The following is a 26,550-nucleotide window of genomic DNA, read 5'->3' as shown; positions in this document are numbered from 1 at the left end:
TCTGTGGGCAGTCGGGCTCTGTCCTGCCGACTAACTATGAGTTGGAATGGACTCAGATGCAGTGGGGAAAGTGTGAACTTTGCAAGATCACATCTCTAACAATCATCTCCATCACTCACTTATCTTGCGGGGTTGGGGGTGGGGTGGCCAGCAGGAATTAGGCAGCTCCAGGGCCAACCATGCTGACACGTTCACATGTAACACAGAGTGTGAGGAAGGGCCTGGAGGAGGCCACCTTTCCCTGACCCAGTGCACACCTCTTTCCTTGGGATGTCCTTTGCTCCTCTCTTCCCTTCATCCCTTCCTCCTCGGAGGCAGCAGCTGACTCCCCTCTGTGGTAGACTGCTGGACACTCCCCACAGCAGTTCTTTCTCTGTCTCAGCCTCACTGTAGCAAGGTGGGAGCCCATGGCGGGGTCCTGGTGGGTGGAGTGTAACTGTGGGGTGGGTCAGGCTTCTAGACACGGCCCTCAAGTACCCGGTGTAACCTGCCAGCACTCCCCTCCATCCCCTCTGCTGCTGGAGGGCACTAGCCACTCTCAGAGCCCAGGTGGGGCAGTCACAGCAGGAGCAGCCTTTGGAGAGGAGCCTGAACTACGGCATGAGCAAGCCTGGGGTGTGTGTTCAGTGGAGGCACGGGGTGGTGAGTCCTATTTGCCACCTCAGCACTAGCGAGGCTAGCCAGTATTCATCCTCCTCCATCGAACTCTTGACCTCCTTTCTCTCTTCCTTCCGAAGCTCACCCCTCAAGGTCGTAACCATTTCTAGCCTGTTTCCCATTCCTTATGGGCAGAAGGAGGATGGCCCAGCAAGGCGGAGAAATGTCTTCTTTGGTCACACTCTGACGTTCTGCTTTGTGCAGGGGGTCTGTTCATCCAGGGTGCCTGGGACTGGCCCAGCTGACACCTGTTGCTCCTCCCCTTTGGAAGACACACGTGGCCATGCACCAAGCATGAGTCTAGGACGTTAGTCTCTAGAAAGCAGTCATTGGGTGGCAGAAGCAAGTGAGCCCACACCGGAAAGGCTGGCTGTTTGAACGCACCCAGAGGCACGAGGGAGGGTGACCTGGTGAGCTGTTTCTGACAGGTCACAACCTTGACCCTCCTGTGGAACACAGGTCGACTCTGACGGATGGATGAGGGGTCCCTGTGGGTCAGAATCACTCTGTGGCAACTGCTTTGTGTTTGTTTGTTTGTTGTTTTTATTCAGAGGAAGGGCTAGAGACACAAGGTGGGTCAGCCCAGCCAGAAATGGAGCCTGCCATCCAGGGCCTAGTGCCCAGGAGCCCAGGAAGATGCCCGTTTGCAGAGAGGCCATCTGGTTCAGGGAAGGCTCCGCTCTCTAGGATTCCTAGACTGCAGTCTGACCAGCTTGCTTGGCAGACCTGCTGACATTAGAAGGAGGTCATTTCCAAGAGCCCAGGCCCTGGCCAGACTCCCCTTTTCATGCACCAGCACTGGGGCTGGCAACCTCCTCCAGCTCCAGACCAGGGAAGCCTGTCTCCTCTGTCCCAGGATGCCCATCACCATCGACCCCGGACCCAGGGATGCTCAGAGGACTGGGCTGTGACTCAGACTGTCACTGCACAGCCACTTTATCTCCTAGGTCTGTAGAAATCCTCAAAGAGGTGCCCAGACACCTGGCCCAAGCCCAAGTGGAGGCTGCAGGAGAAAGTCAACCTCCCAGGCAGCTATCTGTCTGTTCTCAGCAGGGCGGCCACCCCAAGGCTGACAGCACGCTCACCCAGAGCAGCCTTCCTGAAAGTGCTCCCTTTCCCCCCTGGCCTTCGAGAGACCGCCCACATTGGCACGCAAGGTACGGGCTGTGCCTGACTCATCAGTCGTACCCCAAAGTGGCATGGAAACGCCACTCCTGTGGGCAAAGAAATAAACCACTGCAAATATTTGACTGATCCAATTATAAAGCTCCCCACTTCTTGGCAGAGGCCGCAGAGGAATGGCAATTACAATAACTCAGTGGGCTTCCAGAGGAGCCCAGACCATGGAGCATGACGTGCCCATCACTCTCTCAGACGGGGAGGTATCTACCTGGAGACACCTGGCCACACACCTGCCAAAGAGGGCAAGGTTAAAGACAGAGTCGTTGCCCTTTGGGAAGGCATTATTACTGGGCCCAGGACTTCGGGAAAGGGGGGAAAGGACTTAATTGCTGTTTGGAACGAGGGTCGACGTGGACTGGAAAAGCAATAAAAGCTGACATTTCCCAGCGCTCCGCCCTGGCAGGGCCCGCTCGCCCTGAGTCTGCTGTGGATTCCACCTCAGATGGCAGGGCACGCACAACAGTTGGTGGGATTGCAGGGAAGCCGCCTGTATGCGCCAGGGCTGCTTGAAGCCACATGACCACAGGGGCTCTGGCTGCAGCAGTGACAGCGGGCAGGGCTTAGCTGCAGTCAGTCACTCATGGGGTGTGTGTGTGTCATTTATCTCCCTCTGCCTCCAGCCAGGCCCTTGGCAAAGAGTGCCTGGCCGGTCCCTCATTAAAGGCCAGCAGCAGGTCTCGTCTGTCGTTCAAAGGGTGCAAAGGGAAGAGGGAGGGTCATAAGGCCTGCAGCCTTCTAGCAGAGGCCCTGCGCATGGCCTTGTCTTTTCCAGGTTCCACTTCCAGTATCTGAAGGACCACTTGGTGAGGGACCTGACTGGTACAAGGGTGGGTGTGCCCCAAGCCGAGCACTGATGGGCTGTGAGAACAAGTCCTGTGCCAACCCGCCCAAGCTCTGCCCCAAAGCAAGGATCCAGGGGAGAGATGACAGAGGGCCACTCACTAATGGAACCCCAGACCCACCACCTGGTGTCTGTTCCGACTCAGAAGAGACAGAGGATCAGGGCTGCTGGGATGATACATCTCTACAGAAGCAGGTAGCCTCATCTTTCTCCCTCAGAGTGCCTAGCGGTTTGGAACCTCTGACCTGATGCTTGACCCACTTGTCAAAACCAAAACCCGTTGCTCCGAGCTAGTTCTGACTCATGGTCACCCAATGCATCTTCAATCGACACATCTTTTGGGGAGCAGATGGCCTCATCGTTCTCATAGCTCATGGGTTTGAACCAATGACCTGAAGGTTACCAGCCCAATGAATAACCCACAATGCCAGTTCCTTGTAGAGCAGAGTGGGGAGAATACATGGAAATGGGTGGGCCTCTTCACCTGGCTCTTTCCTCACACGCTTTCTTCCATGGTGGCAAACATCATGATCATATGTGAGGAAGAAAGACCCGGGAAGCTACTCCAGAAATGCAGCCAGTTATGACCCAAAGGGTGGCCATGACCCAGGGCTGGCCAGAGGCAGCCAACACAGACAGGTACCACCTGATCTCACCTCTCAGGGATTTCTACTCCTTTTTAATAATGTGAGCCTTTTGACTGGCCGGCAGTGGCTTTGATGGTTTGGTGACTGGAGATGAAGATGAACAGACTATGGGGTGTCGGACAAGTTCACCACCCCACCGCCTTACAGAGCCCAGAACTATTATTCTTAAGTCTCGGAGGAGTATGTTTTGTTGGAGGTCTCTGTTACCCGGGCCAGGGGAGGTGGGGAACAGGAACAGAGTAGACGAGGCACCATGACTCAGGGTCATGGTTGCCAGCACAGCGAATAGATGGACAGCCCAGCAGTGCATCTCCTCTCCTGTGGGCACCACAGGTGGGGGTCCCCAACAGATGCAGGGGAGCTTAACCTTTAGCAAGGAGGCCAGGCCAGAGCAAGACAACCCTGGTCTGGGATGCATTTCCTGACAGGTGGGTTTTCCTGGGACTTCCTGGAGGGTCAGCAGCCGTAGAGGGCAAAGTCAGAGAGCTCAGCCTTGCCTACTGCTACCGCCCTTTGGCATATGACCCTGGGTGCTGTTGAGTTGATTCCAACTCATGGCGATGCCATGCGTGCAGAGTAGAACATCTCGTTCTCTCTCTCTCTCTCTCTCTCTCTCTCTCTCTCTCTCTCTCTCTCTCTCTCTCTCTCTCTTGCCTATCCACCTATCTAATACAAACCCCACATAGGGCCACTAGTAGCTGGAATCCACTCCAAGGCAATGGGTTTGGGATGTCAGGTTTCCCTACTCAGAGCCCATCACAGAGAGGAAGGATTCTGAGCAGGGAAATCATCTATTCACACCATGCCATAACCTACGCCTCAAAACAAAGAGGCCTAAACAGCCTGCGAAAGACCAAGCCCAACCCATTGCCACTGAGTTGGATCTGACTTAGAGAGCCCCTGTGGGCCATGGCTGTGATCTTCTGGAAGCAGGTCACCAGGCCTTTCTTCTGATGAACCTCTGGAAGGTTCTCAGAGTTTATTGTTTGTAAACAAAAGAACTTTTGGACTGATGTACCACAGCACCTAGTTCCGACTGCTAACTTAGCTGGGGGGGGGCACATAGCCAATTGTGCCCCCCCCGCCCCCGAAATTCCTTTTGGCACACAGTAAACCGAGCCCACTGCCACCGAGTCCATGCTGCCTCACAGGGATCCCCCGGGAATTTCTGAGACTGACTGTTTATGGGAATAGGAAGCCCAGTCTTTCTCCTGCAGAGCTGCTGGTGATTTCGAACTGGTGACCATGCCGATTGAAGCCCAACTCAACCACTATATTACCAGGGCACACAGTTGGCGCTCATCTGTCACTCTTCCTGGACAGATGCTCCTGGCTGGGACTGTGTACACAGCTGCGAATGTGCAACAATCCAGCACAGGGTCACAACCTCTGGAGTCTCCGAGAGGCTGGTTCACGCAGCCACTCCTTGCCTGCAGGAGCCTGTTTTAACTAAAATGCTTGTGCCCTCCCAGGCGGGCGATGGCTAAAGAAGATCATGTGTCTAACAAGAGGACTAGAGTCTTCCAGAGCTTCAGCATGGGCCACACCCACAGGAGTATCCTCACACCCTCTGCCTAAAGGCACGCTCTTTCCCCCACCACTTTTCTCTCCACTAGGACAGGTACTTTATCTTGAAACAAGGGGGTGGGGGGTAAAGGATGAATATAAGGAAGAAAAGGGGAACAGGGGCATGGGGTGCTAACCCACCCAAGGGGAGGGTATTGTTTATATCTCCACAGGGAAAGAGGGATCAAATTTCAACCTAGTACCTCAAGGTGTGAATGCAACATTCTGGCATGGAGTACGGAACCAGTGGAGAGGTCTGGGAGGCTGGCCCCAGTACCAAATATTAAGTGGATGCCTGCCCTTCTCCCCCGAAGAATTTGTTTCAAAGGACGACATTGAATCTGCAGCTCTGGGAGAAGGACATATCTGATTGGAGCCACGGGAGCAGATGAAGAGGGAGTTGGAGAGAGTGGAGCACATCCTGGCCCACTAGGCCCTGAGGATGATGACCCCAATTAGAGCAGCCAGTCCACAGAGAGGTCCACATGACCAGCCCCACTATGAGATATGACATCCCTCACTGACCCATGGCCCTGCCGGGGACAGCACTGGAGACACAGTGTGCGAATTGCACCTGACCTGATCCCACCACACGAAGGCAAAGCACTGGGGGAGTGCAGTGGAACAGCAAGGGAATGGAGCAGAAAGGTCCGCAGGGAATGCTCAAAGGGGACTTTGGGGGCCAGGACGTGGTGCTCCAACAGACTGGACTGGAAAATACTCCGAAAGGCCAACAAATGATCCTTGAACTAACTACAAGCTTTTCTTTCTTGATGTGTTTTTTTTTGGTTCTTCGTCAGTGGTCTGTTGTTGTTGTGTTGTTGTGTACTGTTGCTTGACTTTGCTCTGTCTTGTTTCTGTGCATGTTATTATCTCCGCAGGTCTGTCTAAATAGGATAGGCTGGGTGAACTATCTGGAGAAAAACAATGGGACCAACAGTTCCAGGGGGACATGGGATAGGGGGAGGTGGGAGGTAAGGAAGTGGTGTTAACAAACCCAGGGACAAGGAACAACAAGGGATCCAAATTGGTGGTGAGGTGGGTGTGGCAGGCCTGGTAGGGAATGATCAAGGGTAATGTAACGAAGAGGTAGAACTGAAAACCAGGTGGGGACGGAGCATGATAGTGGGGCAGGAGGAAAGTCAAGGGAAATAGAGGAAAGAGCTAGGAGGCAAAGGGCATTTATAGAGGTCTAGACAAAGACATGTACATATAGAAAAAAAATATATATATATGGATGGGGAATAGATCTATGTGCCTATGTTTATAGGTTTAGTATGAAGGTGGTGGAGGGACCTTGGGCCTCTACTCAAGCACTCTCTCAATGCATGAATACTTTCTTCTATTAAATTGGCTGAAGTCAAATCGGGTGAACAAGCAAATGAGGTGAAGTAAGCTGATGGTGCCCGGCTATCAAAAGATATAGCGTCTGGGGTCTTAAAGGCTTGAAGATAAACAAGCGAACATCTAGCTCAGAAGCAACAAAGCCCACATGGAAGAACACACCAGCCTGTGTGATCACGTGGTTCTGAAGGGATCAGTTATCAGGCATCAAAGAACAAAAAATCATATCATTGGGTGCACGCCTCCATGATACGATCGCTGAGGACAAATGGGTGCATAAGCAAATGTGGTGAAGAAAGCTGATGGTGCCTGGCTATCAAAAGAGATAGTGTCTCGGGTCTTAAAGACTTGAAAGTAAGCAAGCGGCCATCTAGCTCAGAAGCAACAAAGTCCACATGGAAGAAGCACACCAGCCTGTGCGATCACGAGGTGTCGAAGGGATCAGGTATAAGACATCATCAGAAAAAAAAAATCTTACCATAGTGAATGAAGGGGGAAGTGCAGAGTGGAGACCCAAACCCATTTGTCAGCCACTGGAGATCCCCTTTCAGAGGGGTCTAGGGGAGGAGATGAGTCAGTCAGGGTGCGATGTAGCACCGATGAAGAATACAGCTTTCCTCCAGTTCCTAAATGCTTCCTCCCCCCCAACTATCATGATCCAAATTCTACCTTACAAGTCTGGATAGAGCAGAGGTTGTACACTGGTGCAGATAGGAGCTGGAGGCACAGGGAATCCAGAGCAGATGATACCTTCAGGACCAGGGGTGTGAGGGGCGATACTGGGAGGGTAGAGGGTGAGTAGGCTGGAAAGGGGGAACCGATTACAAGGATCTACATGAGACTTCCTCCCTGGGGGACAGACAACAGAAAAGGGGGTGAAGGGAGATGTTGGACAGGGCAAGATATGACAAAATAATAATTTATAAATTATCAAAGGTTCATGAGGGAGGGGGCAGCAGGGAGGGGGGAAAAAGAGGAGCTGATGCAAAGAGGTTAAGTGGAGAGCAAATTCTTTGAAAATGATGAGGGCAAAGAATGTACAGATGTTCTTTACACAATTGATGTATGTATGGATTGTAATAAGAGTTGTATGAGTCCCTAATTAAGTGGTAAAAAAAAGGAATACGGAAACTCTAGTTCTGAAAAAGATGAGCTTATCTACTGTGCAGGAACACTCCGGTTATGTTTGCATTCATGCACTGATTGTGAGAATGAGCGTTTAAATTTTTCAAGCATGCACTTCAGGAAGCTGCCCTCAGATCCCTCACAGGCCTCCTTTAAGGACCCTAAAGCTCCTGGCCCCAATTCTTTAGTAATAATAATAACAACAACTAGTGTCTGCTCCTTAGAGGTGAGGATGGTGACATTTCAGCTCATGCATTTTTGATGTATCGGAAGGGACCCGTCCCTGGGGAAGACATCATGCTTGGTAAATTAATGACCAAAGCAAGGACAGCCGTCCATAGGATAGATGGACACACGGAGTGCAAACATAACAATTGTGAGGATGGTACACGCCCAGACAATGCTTCACTGCGGTCTGTAAGGCTTCCATGATTCCCAAGGGGCTCCATGGCACAAGGGCACCTACACTACCACCTTCACCTTCGGTTGCAGAGTCCTTGTGGGGCACAGCTGAAGCGAGGTGGAAGAACGACCTGGCGACCTACTTGTGGAAGCTCCCGGCCTTGAACCCCCTGGGAAACTCAGGTGGATTCAACTCAGTAGCATCTGGTTTTGCCTTGCTTAGTAACAATACTTGTTTAGTGTGCTCTACCAGGGACAGAATAGACTCCACAACAATAAATGGCGTTGGCTTCCAGAAACCCACATTAGCATATTTTACTAGCAGGCTGCATGCAGCTCACCCCCTCCTCTCCCATGGAGAGCCTCGTGTAGTGGAAGACGCTGTGGGCTATGCACTAGAAGAGGTACCCAGCCTCCTGCGACCTCACATAGTTGTACAAAGATTGGGGGAGACAGGAATCAGTTGATTGTTAGAATACCCTGAGCTTTGCAATCAGATTATGATTTCGAGTCTTGATGGTGACCAGTTAAACTTGGTTTGTGTGGGAGCATTGGTTTCAGTCGGAAGCTCTGAGGTTCTCCCCGTAGAGCTTGCTTGCTGCTAGGCTACCAGGGAGTAAGCTGTAGGTTTGTGTAGCAGTTTGATTGAGCCGTCTTCAGAGGATGCTTACTGTTTTCTAGGCACAATCTCATTCATTCTCACAACAATCGGATGATGCATAGTCCCCATAGTGCAGACGATGAAAGAGACTGGCCCAAGAACACTCAGCTACTGTGTGTCAGAAATAAGATTCAGGTCCTGACCAGGTGATTCTAGAAGGTTCGCCCTTATCCTTCTTTACATCAGAGGACATCTCATGAACCTCCCCCCCATGATGCTGCCTCCACTGTCTCACTTGTCAGCTCCCTATCCCCTGAAATGTGGCGCTGAGGCTTAGCATCTCGGGGTCCCCAGCCCAGGCACTCAGGGAGTATTTGCTGACTGCACCGATGGGTTTGTTTTCTATTTTGGCTTTCCCCAAAGTCCTTAGGTGATTCCACTCAGGAGAGGGGAACTCAGAATTTCAAAGGGGTCCTCATGGAGGGGGTCAAGGTCGGAGAAGCCAATGGGCATAAAGGCTGGACCACAAGGACAGAAGAACGGAGACTTGGGCTTCCTGTGCCTGGCTGATGAGATTTTTTATTTACTGCACATTCCCATATAATTGGTTTTAGCCATTGGCTTATCAAAAATGTCACATCTGGCTCCTTGCCCTCCCAAGATCAATAGGAGGGTTTCATGAGGGCCGGTGGAAGAAATACATCAAATATATTATGGAGGAGTGGAGCACACAGGCAATGTGTGCAGTCACAAATGACTTCCCCGGCCCCAAAGAGGGACAGAGTCCCCGCATGGCCAGCTTCCCACAGAGCATGACCTGAACCTCAGTGTGCAAGTCACCTTGGTGCACTGAGTCTCCCTTCTCTTATCTCCAGGGTGGAGATAATGAGATTTACCTCTGAGGGTCATTTTGAGTCATGTCCTGCTCATGCTAAACATTCAATAAATGTTAGCTACTCTCAGGGTTACTATTACTGATATAAAAACATGTGGTATTGTCTTTTGATCTAGCAATTCCACTCTTAAGACTCCATCATCAGGAACTTATTAAAGAAAGGCATGAATGTATACTGCAAAGTTGTTTACTGCCAATGGTCTGTAATGTCGAAAGTGGGGGGGGGGCTCATTAAAAATATGGTTTCTATGCACAGAGTATCTTGGAGACCTTTAAGATGAGCACATGGAATTCTATTCAGAGTTGGAAGCATGTTCCTTACCTACGATCAAGTTACAAATGCTGGACTGCTAACCATAGGTTGGTGGTTCAAACCCACCAGTCACTCTGTTGGCAAAGGATGAGGCTGTCTGCTCGTTATAAAGATGTCCAGCCTAGAAATCCCAGATAGGTCATTGCTATGAGTCATAATTGACTTGATGGCAGTGGGTTGGATTATTATAGATGAACAGACAAGTGGAAAAGATACTAAAACTGTTAATAATGTGTCCCCATGTTTGTCCTTCTCCTCATTATACCACTTTTATAATGATCAAAACCTAATGAAAGTAGGCCTGGAAACCTGCTTCTGTGAACGATATGTCCCCCTGGAAACACTACAGACAGTGCTCGGCTATAGCACATGGGGTCACCTTGAGCGGAAGTGGATTCCACCCTCACAAGTAATAACTGAGCTTATAGTAATGGGCCCTCTGAAAAACAAGATGATAAACTGTATACAGGTTTTAGGTGTCAGGCAACGGTTCCAAGTGCTTTACAAAGGTTATTCATTCACATCTTGCAGTGTTGCTATGCGTGCCTAATATTGTATCACTATTGTACAGATGAGGTTAGTAAGGTACAGAGCAACCCATGACTTGCTCAAGGTCACACAGCTTAGAAGCACTGGAGGATGGAGTTCAAGGCCAGGTTTCCTGGTTTGGGACATGCTCTTTAGGCATGCTTGAGGCAGCTGGTTCAAGGGTTCCACCACATGATTATTTAGCCATTATTTTGATCATGTTATTTTATGTATTTTAAAAGGTACAATGAAAAGTCTCATCCTGCCTTCATATAGATAATAAGGCACTAGGTATGGGACCCGATTTGATCTGAATAAAAGGTCACTTACAATAAATTGACCTACTGAATGGGAAAGAGGTTGGGTTAAGATGTCATTTAGAATAGATCTATGTGCATATATTTATAGGTTTAGTATTAAGGTAGCAGATGTACATTGGGTCTCCACTCAAGTACTCCCCCAATGCAAGAATACTTTCTTCCATTAAATTGACATTCTGTGATGCTCACCTTCCTGATACAACCACTGAAGACAAAGTGATGAGGAAAGCTGATGGTTCCCGGCTATCAAAAGATAAAGCATCTGGGGTCTTAAAAGTTTGAAGGTAAACAAGCAGCCATAAAGCTCAGAAGCAACAAAGCCCACATGGAAGAAGCACACCCACCTGTGCGATCATGAGGTACAAAAAATTTATATTATTGTGTGCTCACCTCCCTGATACAATTGCTGAAGACAAATGGGTACATAAGAAAATGTGGTGAAGAAAGTTGATGGTGCCCGGCTATCAAAAGATATAGCATCTGCGGTCTTAAAGGCTTGAAGGTAAACAAGTGGCCATCTAGCTCAGAAGCAACAAAGCCCACATGGAAGAAGCACACCAGCCTGCGTGATCACGAGGTGTCAAAGGGATCAGGTATCAGGCATCATCAGAACAGAAAATCATATCATAGTGAATGGGGTTGGGAGTGCAAAAAAGAGACCCAAAGCCCATTTGTAGGCCACTGGACATCCATCATCCCCTTACAGAAGGGTCTCGGGGAGGAGATGAGCCAGTCAGGGTGCAATGTAGCAACGATGAAACATACAACTTTCCTCTACTTCCTAAATGCTTCCTCCTACCCCACTATTATGATTCCAATTCTACCTTACAAATCTGGCTAGACCAGAGGATGTACACTGGTACAGATAGGAACTGGAAACACAGGGAATCCAGGGTGGTGGATCCCTTCAGTACCAGTGCTGAGAGTGGCGATACTGGGAGGGTAGAGGGAGGGAGAGTTGGAAAGGGGGAAACGATTACAAGGATCTGCATGTGACCTCCTCCCTGGGGCACAGACAACAGAAGAGTGGGTGAGGAGAGATGTCGGACAGGGTAAGATATGACAAAATAATAATTTATAAATTATGAAAGGTTCATGAGGGAGGGGGTAGTGAGGAGGGACGGGAAAAATGAGGAGCTGATGCCAGGGGCTTAAGTGGAGAGCAAATGATTTGAGAATGATGAGGGCAATGAATGTACAGATGTGCTCTACACAATTGATCTATGTATGGATTGTGATAAGAGTTGTATGCACCCCAATAAACCAATTGAAAAAAAGAAAGAGATGGAAAAAAAGAAAGAAAAGTGGGACTCTGATTATGGAAATGTTTGCTTTGTCTACCCTCAGGGAAATCTGGGTTATGCCTACAACGGCAATCCCAGTCTTATAACGAACACTTGGTGTTTTCATAACGCACACAGAAATGTGATAACCTGTTGGCGCTCAGCTTCTTTGATCGCCACATGCATCCTGTTTTCAAACATGTCATCGACAAGCATGACGAACCTCTTGGAATCAATGGACGGAGCGAGCACAGCAGAGAGGGCTTCCGTTTGAGGTGGGCACACAAGCTGGAAGGCACGTTCGCAAGAATACTGGATGTCTTTGTCAGGCGTCCCCGAATCTCTATGTTTGATATTGTAACCGCCGCCTCTGGAATGCCTATCTTGCTCACCTCCCAGAGTCACGCTCTGTCATGGCGCTGGATGCTGCTGCTCAGCCTGGCGCGCCTGCCGAGGCTTTCCACCGACGCTCGACTTCCACTGACTTCATGAAACCACTGTTTTTGACACGAGTTATCCTTGTATTCTGTAAGTGGTCCCATTACGCTGTCCTGTGCGATGCTTCTAGCAGTGACTGGCCAGCCCAAAGAAGGAAGGTATCCGTGTATACCACTTCTGGGCCCTTTGACTGCCCATAGTGTCTACCTTGTAGGACTCCGTGAGGGCAAAATTACTCCTAATAACTACTTCTTGGAACATAGAAAGCCCTTGTGGCTATCATTATTACAAACAGAAATAGACACTAGTTTTAAAAGAGGGCTCTGAGTGGGGAACCCTTTCATAAGCAGTCCAGCGATGAGTGGATTGAATGGATTTGTCTTATAACAATGTCTGCTTCCTGACAGAATGTTCTTACTGATTGGGACTTAATTGATGATTTTATGTTGCTATGGTTACTGCCATCATGTAAGCTCCCGACTTGTGGCTACCCCATGGACAGTGTTTGCACCAGTTGACTTTGGGAAGCAGAACACCAGACGTTTCTAGTCTGTCTTAGTGTGGAAGCTCTGGGGAGACCTCTTTATCATCATAGCCGCACACCGGCCTCCCTGGATAGATGGCTGGTGAGAGCACACCTGAAGTGCTCTGGATAGGAGGGGAACTTGGGTCTCTTGCACAGGAGGCAAGAATTACCTTCGAATGAACATGTTAGAAGTCACTAACTTTTGTGATGATCTTAAAACACAACTTTCCCTAACACCTTTGAACATAGACACAAACTGTGCTAACTCTGTTGTTTATTAGGAAGCGGAAAGATCTTCCCTGGGCATTCTTTGGCTGCTGGCCAATGGGTGTCGGCTCAAATAAAGTGGTACAAGCAAATATACTGGCGGATGCTGTTCAACAAACACCAGGCAGAGTAAAGGCACATCTGCCAGGCACATGTTCCTGCCAGGATGCCAACGCAGCCACATAAGACCAGGGAGCCTGTGTTCCACAGCTCATTTTACAATTTGCATGCCTAGCCTCTCCTTTTATATCTAAGGCAGGGAATTAGATATTTTAACTGGTTCAATCTTGAAACAAGTATTTCCTATTTCCCCCTCTTTCAAACTTTTTGGATCAATTTACTGGATGAGGATTCAATGACTAGAAGGGAAACAATGAAAGAAAGCACTGTTGCTCTTTGCAAACACACACACACACACACACATTACGTTTTCCCTCAACACTGCAAGCAGAGCAAAGTATATAAGTTGAATATTGATACAAAACTACTGTCATCATTTGCATCCTTCCAATGTTTGTTTTATTCCAAGTAGACTCAACTGTCTGACGGATTCACCTGAGAAAGAGGACTGGAGTAAGAACAGAAACGTACACAGAATATTGTGGCAAACAGCTGCAGTTCACTGACTCCAATGAATAAATGTGCACAATCTGTCATACTTATTACTGTCGTGCCTGTGTGTGAGTGTAGGCGAGAGTGCTTTATTACGGATGAAAACAACGAGTTGTTAAACTTACATCGCAGTCCCCATTAGATGGATCGACACAGCGGCTGCAACCATGGGCTCACACACAGCAACAATGGTGGGGGAAGTGCAGGGCTCGGCGGTGCTCTATTGCATTGCACACAGGGTCGCTATGAGCTGGAACTGACTCGGGCAGCTACAGCAGTAACAAAATTCAGGATGGAATTATCCTCATGAGTTTAGTCAGTCTCCTTCTTTCTCTGTGTGCACTCTCTCTATATTACACACACACACGGACTCACACACAAACCAAAAGACCAAACTCAAGGCCATGGAGCCAATGCTGACTCATAGTGACCCTATAGGACAGGGTAGAACGGTCCCCGTGAGTTTCCAAGACTAACTCTGTAGTGGAGTAGAAACTCTGTCTTTCTCCAGAACAGCAGTCTGTGGTTTCAAAGAGATGACCCTGCAGTATGCAGCCTAGATTGTAACCACTATGCTGCCAAGACTACACACGCACACACGCACGCGTGCGCACACATGCACACACATACACGCACATGCACGCACACACACGCGCACACACATATGCACACACACGCATGCACATACTCACACACATGCACACTCACACGCTCACATACACACGCATGCACGCACACACACTCACACACACTCAGACACGCACACACTCACACACCCACACACTCACACACGCACAAGCTCACACGCACACTCACACACATACACTCACAACGCACACTCACACGCGCACACACACGCATGCACACTCACACACACGCACACACACAATTACAATATTAAAATTATGAAGACAAATGTGTATTTTAATGGTAACTTAAAAGATAAAAGTCTTTTGCTTTAAATAAAACCTTGTAAGCGGCTGGACTACAGCTCCTCTGAGCCTCACCATCATCTACCTGAGGCTTTGCAGTTGGCCTTCTTACTCACTCCTGTTTTCTCAGATGCTGTTAATTTCCCTGAGTTTCACGAACTCAAGCATCACCTTTTGAAAACATGCACACAGTCTTCCCTTACGCTCCTCTTCAACAGCAGACCTCTGTAAACCCACGTTTCCCCGCCCCCACACCGCCTCCTGAGACTTCTCCTCAGCTCTGCTTGGGGTCATGCAGGGTGGTGGGGGGCGGGGTTCGGGTTTCCGTGTCAGCTTCGGTTTCTCTGGGATCCATTGAAACACACCCTTTCCCCACTCACTATCTCTGTACCCAGTGCTCTGCATTCATGGCAGTAAGACGTGCTAACAAATGGTGAGACGAAAGAAAAGAGGGGCCCTGCCTGTCATGATGTCACCGCGGTTGGTCCATGATCCTCCGCGGGTTGGCAGGTTTGTCTTGATGGAGTTGTGGTCCGCTGCCCTTAGAAACCAACCACGTCTGTGAGTCAGGCTGGATCTTCCAGAACAGCACTTCCCGTGTAACTAGAAGAAGCCCGGAGGCCTCGCGTTTGGCCAACTCTTTCTTTGCTGCCACAAGCCCTCTTGGGAAGGAGGCGCTGAAAACTGTGGCCATGGAGCCGATCTGCTTCCAAAGGGCGGTGTCTGATGAGGGACTCCTGCAAAGTGCTGTGTGATGCGCTATGCCAGCCGCCAGCCAAGCCCTGGCATGCCCTCCTCCTTTGCCAGGAGCTGCAAAACTCTAGAGCCGCGTTTCTCAACCTGTGGGTCGCAACCCCTTTGGGGGTCCAACGACCCTTTCACGGGGGTCGTCTGATTCATGATAGTAACTAAGTAACAGTGATGAAGTAGCCATATAATAATTTTATGGTTGGGGGGTGTCCCCACCACATGAGGAACTGTGTGGAAGGGTCGCGGCATCAGGAAGGTGGAGAGCCGCTGCTCTAGGAGAATGGTGACGCATGGAGAGCAGGCTCTCCCTGGTCAGTGGGCACCGGAGCACAGGAGAGCCGGACGCATCTCTGAACGAAAACACATGCAGGCGCACCAACTCAGGCGATGGAGACTGGGAAGAGGAAAGCGAGTTCATTTTCAAATCAGGCGCTGAAGGAGAAGGGGATAAACCCGAGCCAGCACAGCCAACACGACGAATTGCCTTGCATCTACCTGCTCTTAAGGCCCGTCTTAGGGGCAATCTGCTGAAGAGAGGACAAACAGGAGCGCTTGCTCAGCTCATTTGCTTGTGGTCCATGTCTGCTGGCTGTGCCAAGGTGGCACCCCCATGGGGCGATCCGTGGTGCCTTAAACATTCCCCCTATTGTCTAATGTGCTTCACAGGGGCATCCTTTGGTGTCCGGTCCACCAGAGGCATCTTGGTGCAGAGCACCGCAGGCTGACAGCATCTTCCCTGTGCTCGTCCGCCATTCAACCTCTGGCTCCTCCCTCTCAGTAACCTGCAGGAGTGCCTCTGGAAGCCACTGGGCTCCTGGCTCTGTCAGTCTGAGCGAGGGAACAGGCATTTTTAATATTTGCTAAACGGGACTGCAGAGGAGGTAAAGTTCCGGCAGGGCTCCCGCTTCTTATTGTCTCTGGTTAATCACGAACCTAGTTTTCTGATTATTGACTCGTTCTCGCCAAGGATTTTCCTTGGCCTGACAGATTAGTAGCCATCAGTGACAAACTGTCAAGCTCCCTTGCTCACCGCCTTAGCCATCCAAGATCCTGACTGGCTGCAGCGACCTGGGAGGCTTCCTTGGCTGCCGAGCACCGGAGCCAAGTCAGATGATCGCCGCCTCCTGGCGCCCACCTGGGTATGATCTGTCCTCCTTCTTGAGCAAATCCAACACCGTTTGTGGGATTTCAAATATTTGCCAGGATGTACAAGGCTTCCAGACACACAGCATCCCCCCTCCCGCCCCCCACCAGGAATAGGAGACCTGGGTGCACTAAGAATATGGCTTGTCTCTACATTTTATAAATATATTCATATATATATATATATATATTCTCCTTTCTCTGTCTGTGCCGTACAAAATGCAATGCAGGGTGTCAAAATGCTGTCCTGAAAACACCATTTAATATCCACTAGCTTTCCAACAGACAAAGAGTGGACAAAAGGAAAATTCCTAGCTTCCACAAGGGGTCCAGGAATAAAAATAGAGAGGCCGACACTGCTGCTGGCGGGAGTGGGGTGGTGGCGGCGGTGGAAAACAAACACTCGTTGCTGTCAAGTTGATTCTGACTCATAGCGCCCTCCTGTGTTGCTGAGCAACCCTTCTCTCCCTCAGGCTTCCGGGTGGGGACTTTGCCGGCAGATGGGCAGACGTTTCTTCTGCGGTGCCTTCAGGGTTGTTTCCAACTGTCAGCAGTGCGGCTCGTAGGCAAGCCCTGGGCCATCGGCACCTCTCTGGGACCCCATTTAGCAGTGTCCTATGGTACACAGTTGGGCAAGGACAACCTGTGTGACATCCTTCAGGCTCCAGCTCAGGAGGTAAAATAAGGAGTCACCACCAGCACGGGCATCATCTCAACTTTGTGCGTGCACCACGTTCAGGCTACTGGCTGCCCATTTCTGGCGCTCCTCTTCCCAGGGACATCGCAGGTGGCAAGTCCCCTGAAACTAGGCTGTGCTTTGCATTGGTCAGGAAGAGGAGGCTCATGGGAAGGCTGGCCAGCAGGAATCTGTAGGAGTTGCTGCCCTTCACCTTCACTTGCCTCAGGGAGCTGGCAATGGCTTTGGGAGCAGAGTCTGCGGGGGCTGCGTGTTTGGGTGAGCTTGTTGCCATTGGGTGCCAGAGTTGGGTGCTTGCTGTCATTGGGTGTCAGAGTTCGTTACCAGTCGTAGCAGCCTCACGGACACCATAACAGGAAACACCATCTAGCCCTGTGCTAGTCTCACAACTGTTCTGAAGTCTGAGCCCGTGACTGTAGCCCCCGTGTCAATCCATCTCGTCAAGGGCCTTCTCCTTGGCCACCCATTCTCTACTTCGCCAAGTGTAGTGTCCTCCAGGGATGGGTCTCTCCTGATAACATGTTGCCATCCTTGCTTCTAAGGCACACTGTCTACTTCTTAGACGGACGCGTCTGTCCTGTGGGCAGTCCACGGTGATTTCAGCAGTCTTCGCCCGCACTGTGGTTCACATAGATTAGTTTGCAGTGTCCAACGCTCACGTGCATAGGGAGCAAGTGAAAACACCATGGCTTGGGTGAGATGCAGCGCAGTCCTCAAAGCAGCATCCCTTCTGGTCAATACTTTGAAGAGGTTTTGTCCGTCACACTTGCCCAGAGCCATGAGTGAGGTCGACATTGAGCAAAACTCTCGCGACTCAAGAGAAACTCAGGAAGCTGGGTTGGCAGCCTCAGTGTGATTGACAGGTTGGGCTGGAGAACTTTTTTTTGCCCTGGGGATTTTCACTTGTGTTACAGGAGTTTCGTTGTGGTTGCTCTGTTTTTCGAACAGCATCCCGTCTCAGCCCACGAGATGCCAATAGCATTTCCGTCCAGATTGTGACAACTGAAAATGTCCCCAGATAAACTGAAAATATGCCTGCGGAGATGGGGTGGTGGCAACCCTTTATCCCCTGTTGAGCATCACTGAAACAGAGTAGACACGAAGTAAAACTTATCGTTTGAAGTGGTTCAGACTTGGAATTTGCTGTGGTGGCTGATGTGGTTTCTAATGTCAAAAACAACATATAAACTTTTAGCCAAAGAGGACTGATGGACTCAAAGAGGGAGGCTTTGACTCTTCTTTCTGCTTCTCTGTCATGACAACTTAAACCCACTGCTATCAAATGGATTCTAGCTCATAGCAGCCACAAACGGATCTTCATGGGAACCGACAGCTTCATCTTTCTCTTGAAGGTTAGCAGTCCAATGCCTAACTTATATCACCGCCAGGCACCTCAAATGGAAATGGAACTAAACCCACAGGCAGTGAGTTCTAATGAACGGCAAGCCTAGGTGCAGTTTCTGAGGCTGTACATCTTTACCGGAGCAGACAGACTCATCTTTCTCCCAAGGAGGGGTGGGTGGGTTTGAACCCACCCATTTTGAGATTAGCAGGCCAAGGTCTAACCCACAGAACCACCAAGGATCCTTGGTCTGTTCTTAATAAGAACAGAAATATGACCGTTAATTTTAGTTTCAACAGTTATATTTATATGATTGCCAATGTATAGGTATCATTTGCTAGGGCCATTCAGAATTCCCACGTACAGTGAGACACGTACAGACCATTCTAGCTTTAGATTGTGCTTTAGTTTAGAGAGCATTTTCTCCTCCTGCCATTTTTTTTGGAGGTCGCCATGGTGGCATAGTGGTTACTTGTTGGATGGCTAACCACAAAGTCACCAGTTCAAACCCACCAGCCACTCTGTGGGAGAAAGACGTGGCTTTCTACTCCCCTAGAGGAATAGTCTTAGGAATTCACAGGAGCAGCTCAACGCTGTCCTACAGGGTCACTCAGAGTCAGAAATGACTTCATGGTAGTCGGTTTGGTTTTGGTTTGGATTGTTTTTGTTGTCACTGTTAAATTACAGCTACTTTGTGAGGTTGGTGACAGAGAAAAGGAAAGTGAGGCAAAGAGAAGCTAAGGGCTGAGGCCGCAGCCACACAGTGAAGATGTAGAAGGGCCGTCACACTGGAGCGCTCTCTCCAACTCTAGGCAGTAAGCCACACCACCTCTGTGTCTCTCCTTCAAACCAGTTTCAAAAGGTCTGCTGGGACAGCCTCTGACTCAGGAAATTTAAGCCGGTAAGAAGAGATTCTTGGACAAAGATTCTAAAACTTGTAAGGCTCTCGGAGCACGCTACGGAATAAAATGGAAGCATACCGTCCTCATGCAACACAACCTATAGAATTTCCTATTCTGTCCTCTTCCCTACTGCTCTCTCTCTTTCCATCTCAAATGGGTCACCTTGGCTACTCTGCCAATCCCCATAGACCGTATGTCCCTTGATAAGATACGCCAATAGAAATGAGAACTTCTAAAGTGGGTTGAGACGTGAGCTCGTCACCTATCTCTGCAAAGACTGAAGCCTTGCCTCCTGGAGGAAATGTAGCTCATCAAATGGACACGAATGCATGTAATGGCAGAGAATGAATGTGAGGATGTGCAGAAAGTCTATTTTTATTTTAAAAAAAAGAAGTAGCCTTATATTGTACCTGCCTTGTGTGTTTCTCAGCATCTGTACTGTGCCTCACTTTCTTGACATCTCTAGCTCACGCTGAACTCTCAAATTGGCAGCTGGAGTGAAATCCCAGCTCCAGTCAGCCCATACCTATTCATTTCCCTTCCCTTCAAATACGTGATGGTGCTGTCCCGGGAGGGGAGCTATTTTGAGAGGATGATCACTAGAACAATCACAGGCTTGGCAGCAGATGGACAGTACAGTGTAGTCACAAAGGGAGAAAAGACATTGTCATGGAGGATTTCAGTCTTGAATGTCAGGACAGCAGAGACTGGGCAGACTAGGTCCCTGCTTCCTGTCCACTATCACTCAGCTACAGAGAGCTACCTAGTTGGCTTGCCATGATCATTGGCTTCCCATGAAGCGAGTTGCTCAGGGCATGCAAGGCACAGGAGATAGTAATATTTTGGAACAAGTGGGGAAGAAGCATTTTCCCGACAAAGCTCCTTGCATCCAACTGGCAGAGAGGAAAGTTATGCTCAGCTATGCCCAGCGGCCTGTTCTGACTTCTTTGGAATACTAATGCCAATAAGCAGACTGCACCACTGGACATCCTCTGCTGGGCTCCAGGAGGGTCCGTGGAGCCTGAAGGTCAGGGGCACCACCTAACAATTTGCATCACAACCCTCAGCAGCACCTGCCTCTTTCTAGAAGCTGCAGAAATGCCTCGGGGACTCCTTTCAGTAGAATCTCTCTCTCTCTCTCTCTCTCTCTCTCTCTCTCTCTCTCTCTCTCTCTCTCTCTCTCTCTCTCCTTCTCCCTCTCCCTGTCTCTCTCTGCTTGAAGAACAGATGTGATTTCAGTACCAGGGTTCTGCTTGGTCAGGGGCTGTGTCAGCTCATGTCTGGATAATTAAAACCCCACCCAATGGATATTTTTCTAGATAGATGGACGAATGACTCATTGATCACTATGTGCCTATTGATCCCTAGAGTATGGGCTGTGCATAATAATAAAACTATACGCAGCCATTCCTGTTCAAAAACTGGTAATGAACCTTTCAGTGCCTCCAATGACCATTTCTGGCTGCACAGGTGGCATGTAAATGCCTTTCATCTTGAGAGCCAACATTGGTCAATTGGTTGTAACTGCCTTGATAGCAATAGTAGAGATCTGTGTGCACTGGACTCGGTGGGGAAAACATGCTATCATCGATTAGCGATGTCTGTCATGAGCTAAAAGCAAGAGATGCTTTGGGTTTGCTAATGTTTTTAAAACCTCCAGATTCTTCAAACTGATGATTCTAAATCACTGTTTCTCAACTGAGTGACACTGCCCCCTAAGGGGCACTGACATAATTCAGGAGGGCTGCAAAAGCAGATACCTACACTTTATCCTAGATTATTGACTAGGGTGCAAACAATTCTAATTGCCAGCATAATTTCTTTACCAACTTATTTGGCTCACTTCCCCTTTTCAGAAAAATAAATTACTCAGTACTCCCCTGGCACTTGCTTTTGCAGTCCTCCTGGTCCAAATTTGATGGGGAATAATGGGAATTTATTGATGTGTTTCCTTTGTGGCTATATATTTTCCCAGTGTATTTGCTGGTTCTGAGGGAAAATATAATTCTTGGAAAAGAAAAGCTAAGTAGGTAGGTGTTAATTCACCCCCTCCAGCCCCCAAGTGCTACATAAAATAAAATTTATATCAGGACACATTAGAGGAGGGATTACAGGAAAGCACAATGAAATCTATACTGTTATGCCATACAATCTACCCAAACACTGTGTTTGCCTTATTTTCACAGTGTCAAGGATTTCCTCAGACACAGTTCAGGAAAGCACTGGTTGCCACAGGAAAACTGTTGCTGAATTTTGGTTTGCCTTTTATCACCATCTTCATATGCAATGGAATGTTTTCTAGGGATATTTCAGCCAATTAATCTAATAACCAGAACAGCTGATCAGCAAGTGTCTATGAATTAACCTCAAGGTTTAGCAAGCTGACTTCATTGGGTAGGGAGGTTACTTGTTATTGAGATGCAATTCACATAACAAATTCGTGATTTTTAGTATATCGTGCAAGCATCACCATTACCCAATTCTAAAATATTGACACCACCCCACAAGAGAGACCTTGCATCACTTAACAATCATTCCTTATACCCTAGCTAAGCCATCATCTGGAAATCACCCATCTCCTTTCTACCTCCTGTCTCTATAGTCTTGCCTCTGATAGACATTTCATTGAAATGGAATCACACAGTTTGTGGTCTTTCGTATCTGGCTCCTTTCAACTAGCATCGTGTTTTCAAGGCTTGTCCATGCCATCGCCTGTATTAGAGCTCCATGCCTTTACCGGCTGAATCATATTACATGACATGGACGCACCACAGTCATGTATCCATTTCCAGAGGATATTTAAATAGGTTCCACTGTGTGGGCACTGAGCATAGCACTGCTCTCCCATTCCTGTACAAGTCAAGCTTGAGTATCTGTTTCCAGTTCTTTCCGGAGCATAGCTAGAATGCACGGGCCATGCAGTAAGTGCATGGTTAACTTTCTGAAGCACTGGCAAACCACTTTCTACAGGGCCGCAGGAATTTACAATCCCACCAGCAATGAACAAGTGTTCCGATTTTCCCATATCTTCACTAACACTTGCTATTATCTTAAAAAATGATGATAATTCTATCAATTCTAGTGGGTGTGAAGTGCTAGCTTATTGCGAGGATGTTTTAAAAAACAAACAAACACAAAAACACATCATCTCTATAGCAAGCCTGGCCATACCTGGGCATGAGAGGGTGGGAGTCCTCTTCTTATGTAAACACCAAAGAGAGCATCCTTCCCCAGGGAAATGTTGAATTTTAGGAACTGTGGCTGACTGATGTGAATCTGTGACCGCCAGAACACCCCGGGCGGGACTTCTTGTGTTACACGCCGGCCAACTTCTGCTTCGCCACTGTCTATGCTGCTGTTTCTCAACGACCAGGGCACTGGAAAGCAGAGTGAGCACCAGGTCAGTGACATCTGTACACATTAATTGGTTCCATGTAGCTCTGATCTGCGCGCGCGCGCGCGCGCACACACACACACACACACACACACACTTGCATAGAATTCAGATTAAATTCATGGTAAATATCTCTTCAAGTCTCAAATTAAAACAATACGCTCTTATCCCATCTGAAATCTTGGTACAATGCTCTTTATTGATCAAATATAATGAGTGCTGAGAATTTGATAAGCACCTGTACTGCTGCTAACCACCGGATATGACTGGGATGCACAAATTATCACAGGGGAATGGAGGGTGGGATTAATTTGGCACCAAATTTAATTCTTGCAGGCTTTTAATATTCTTTCCAGCCACAAACAAGCCAAAATATACTCTGATATTATCATAATTAAAAAAGGGAAGTGGGTGGGGAGAAAGAGAAGTAGAAGAAGCAACACCGAACAGAAATCGGTCTGGAGTAAAACCATTTGATAGCACACCAGGATTCATCTCAGGATGTCCTGAGAAGACGTTGGCCCCTTCCTTCAGTTCAAAGGAGGGTTTTGGAACCATGGGGAAAACCACACCTCTCTTGGAAAAGTTAGTGTGTCTGTGATGGTGGTCTCTGGAGTCTTCAGATGTTAAAAATATCAATTGTTCAAAGTCAGCATCATGAATAAATAGGAAATGCCTATCTTATTTATTTACTTTTAACTTTTCATTGTGAATTAGGTGAAGGTTCTGAGAGCCGATCAGCTTTCCATTCAACAATTCGAACACCCTTTATTTCATGTCATTGGTTGTAATCCCCACAATGTAACATCACTCATCCCACTGCCCCTTGTCTCCCCTCTCCATTCTCCCTTCTCTCCCAATCCTTCTGAACGTTGTCCTTGGGAAACGATGCCCTTTTGATCTCAAATGGTTGATTAGTCTAAGGTGTGTGGATCTCACTAGTGTTACTGCTTTGCTTATCGGTCTACTATTTGACTGAAAGTTGAGTCATGGAAATATCTATTCTAAGAGAAAAATTTTCATGAATCATGAACCACCAGTGACTCTTGTACTTCTGAGGGAGCTTCCTTAAACCAGGACTTGCCAGTAGGAAAACAAGTGGATTGATTTCTCTGAGCTTCATTTTCTGGATCTCTAAAATGGGTACAAAGCCTGGGTGGAGCCTTGTAAATGTCATTTGCGATTCTTTCAAACAGATTCTGAATTTAGAAAAACCCAAACAAGGAAAACAAAACCCATAATCACGTCTATCCATTCTATTACTATCTTGGGACTTTCTAAACCAGCCGACACTAAATGCGAAACGAACCTAGGTCATTTCTGATTGGGGAAGCTTTGTACTTGGGTGGATCTGTGGGTCTGAAAATGTTTTCAGCTGAAAGGACACAGGATGGGAGACAAACTCCTCCCTGCATCCTGCAATGGATGGGCTCTTTTTGAAAAATGTATCCATGTTTGACCCGTGGAAATTGCAAATGGTTTGGGTGAAGAGAAATTACAAAATTGCTGTAGATAGATCCGAACCTGGGAATCAGGAGACCTGACTTTGTTACTGTCAATTAAGCCATGCCTCTAACTATCCTGGTTCTGATTCCTCCCACTGCAAAGTAGGTGCCATTTTTGGGTCTCAGTGGGCCTTCCATACCTAAAGGATACAATAAAACCACAGGGCAGTTTGCGGGAGGAAGTTGTAATTTGTTTTTCCTCCTCTTTAACAAGCGAGGCGATAGTTAATTTTCATTTGATTCAATAGGAAATCAAATAAGAAGTCAAACAAAGCTCACAGGAGCTGGAAATAAAGCAGGGGAAATACTGGTGTAGACATTAAAAAGTGCTCCTTGACCTGTCGGAGGAGAGTTGGGAAACCGCCGTCTTGGGATGGCTTCATGAGAAGGAAGAGGCTCCCTGAGTGGCTCCGATATTCAGATGGGGGTGAGTCGATGTGTTTCTCATAAACATTTTTAGACTGGCTAGAGATTCTAATGGAGGAAGGGCTTAGCAATTGACTTCCCCAAATCAGCCAGTTGACGTCCTATGGATCCCAGGGGTGGGACAGCGGCCTGTCTGTTGTGCTTGGGTTCCCTGAGTTGGGAGATGACTTGAATGCAGTTAACAACAACAACAACAATATTTCAACAATGGATATGGAATGGTTAGGGGGAGGAATATAGCAAGGTGATTAAGAGTAGAGACTCCAGGCTGAGTTCAAATCCAAGCTCTGGTCTGACGCTTGCCGCAGGCCTGGGTTCTTTGTGGCTCAGTTGCCACAAATGTCAGATTGGGAAACAGTGGTGACTTATTTCAGAGGGTTGTTGTGGAGAGCTCACTGACAGGCACCCCTCAGAACAGTGTCAGACACACATAAACACTGAATTCAAACGAACCATTGCAATGATTTGTGGTAATATTGTCAGAGGGGTGTGAAGGGTGAGATTGTGGTTTATTTGAGGACTTTGCTGAAATAATGAATTATTTGTTCATTATTTGTTAAAGCAAGTTAGAAACATTTGCTAAAGCAAGTCAGAACTCTGAATAACACAAATTAGGAACAACTTTAAAAAATATTTAAAAGGGCTGTTCTTTTGACTGACAAAAACCCCAAACAACAACAATCATAATAATAAAACCTTAAAATTTAAAGACAGCTGGGGAAGTCATATACCAAACAGGACCCTCATAGGGTGTGATAGGACAACAGCCACAACAAAAACTCACTGGTCTTCCACCAGTTGGAGACCTTTGGTGCAGACTGAAAGCCACCCCCACATTTATAATGTGTTAACTAAGGAAATACATTAAAGAAACTTTAGGGGGGATGACTTATCTTTACACTGAATAAGATGGGCTCTCTTTCACTTTAGTTGGGCTTTCCAGGGTTGCTGGGTTAGTGACAGGCTATGAAAAGGAAGCAGGAAGCAGCGCCCAGGAGCCCCCTAACCTATTGTGGAAACCTAAATGGATATGTGTCATGTCAGACCAAAGATGGACATTACAGATGGGCACAGGACCCCAGAGACCGGCTGCTCTACAGAAATTCAGACAAGGGATTTCAGGGGGGTCTTGTTTGGTTCTTTCTACATTATGCGATTCTCCTTTTACGAGAACCCGACGTCAGCACCTTAGGGACCCCAGGTGGCACAGTGGTTATGCATTGGGCGGTGACCCGCAGCATCAGCAGTTCAAACCCGCCAGCTGCTCCTCGGGAGAGGCGGGGCCTTCTACAGTCTCGGAGGCCCACGGGAAAGAGGATCAATATACATTGCCATCGACTTCATAGAAGCAAGTTGTTGGTCTTTGAACTTCAGGACCTGAGTACATTAGCTGCTGTTTCCATGATGTTCAGTCCCTGGGTGGTTCGACTCCACCCAGAGGCATCTTGGAAGACAGGCTTGGCAATGTACTTCTGGTTAACATACTCGGCTGCTAACTGGACACTTGAAAGTTTGAGTCCAACCAGAGACATCTTGAAAGAAGGTCCAGCTCTGTTTCTGAAACATTCGCCATCGAAACCCAGTGGGGCACAGTTTGAGCCAGCTGGAGTCTACAACCGCTGGTGCTGTGCTGCCCAGGCTAGCGGCTGTCTCATGAACCGGACCTCCTCTTAGGGCTTCCTTCGCATCTCACTCATGGTGAAGGAGTTTGGGAATCAGACCGTCAGGATCGCAATCCCGACTCTCCTTTTCCTGGCTGTGTGTTTTCTAGCAATTTGCTCGGCTGCTCGGGGCTTGTCTTCCTTTCTATAAGATGGGCACAGTAACAAACGGAACTGCACAATGAACGCTCAGCACAGGTCTGGCACTTAACAATATAAAACCAATGCTAGCTCTCAAAACAACCACCGCC

General features: G+C 48.2%; 1 protein-coding gene across 1 annotated transcript in view; it reads right to left on the bottom strand.

Moving 5' to 3' along the window:
• Positions 1 to 26,550, bottom strand: part of TENM2 (teneurin transmembrane protein 2) — a 504,145-nt gene that overhangs the window by 222,662 nt on the left and 254,933 nt on the right. The window contains exon 6 of the mRNA XM_075542722.1: positions 22,485 to 22,690. Coding sequence (XP_075398837.1) covers positions 22,485 to 22,690 — 206 coding nt within the window. The remainder of the gene's footprint in view (positions 1 to 22,484; positions 22,691 to 26,550) is intronic.

This window comes from Tenrec ecaudatus, chromosome 2 (assembly GCF_050624435.1).
Source record: "Tenrec ecaudatus isolate mTenEca1 chromosome 2, mTenEca1.hap1, whole genome shotgun sequence".
Lineage (NCBI taxonomy): Eukaryota > Metazoa > Chordata > Mammalia > Afrosoricida > Tenrecidae > Tenrec > Tenrec ecaudatus.
This window is presented reverse-complemented; position numbering and strand designations above follow the sequence as displayed.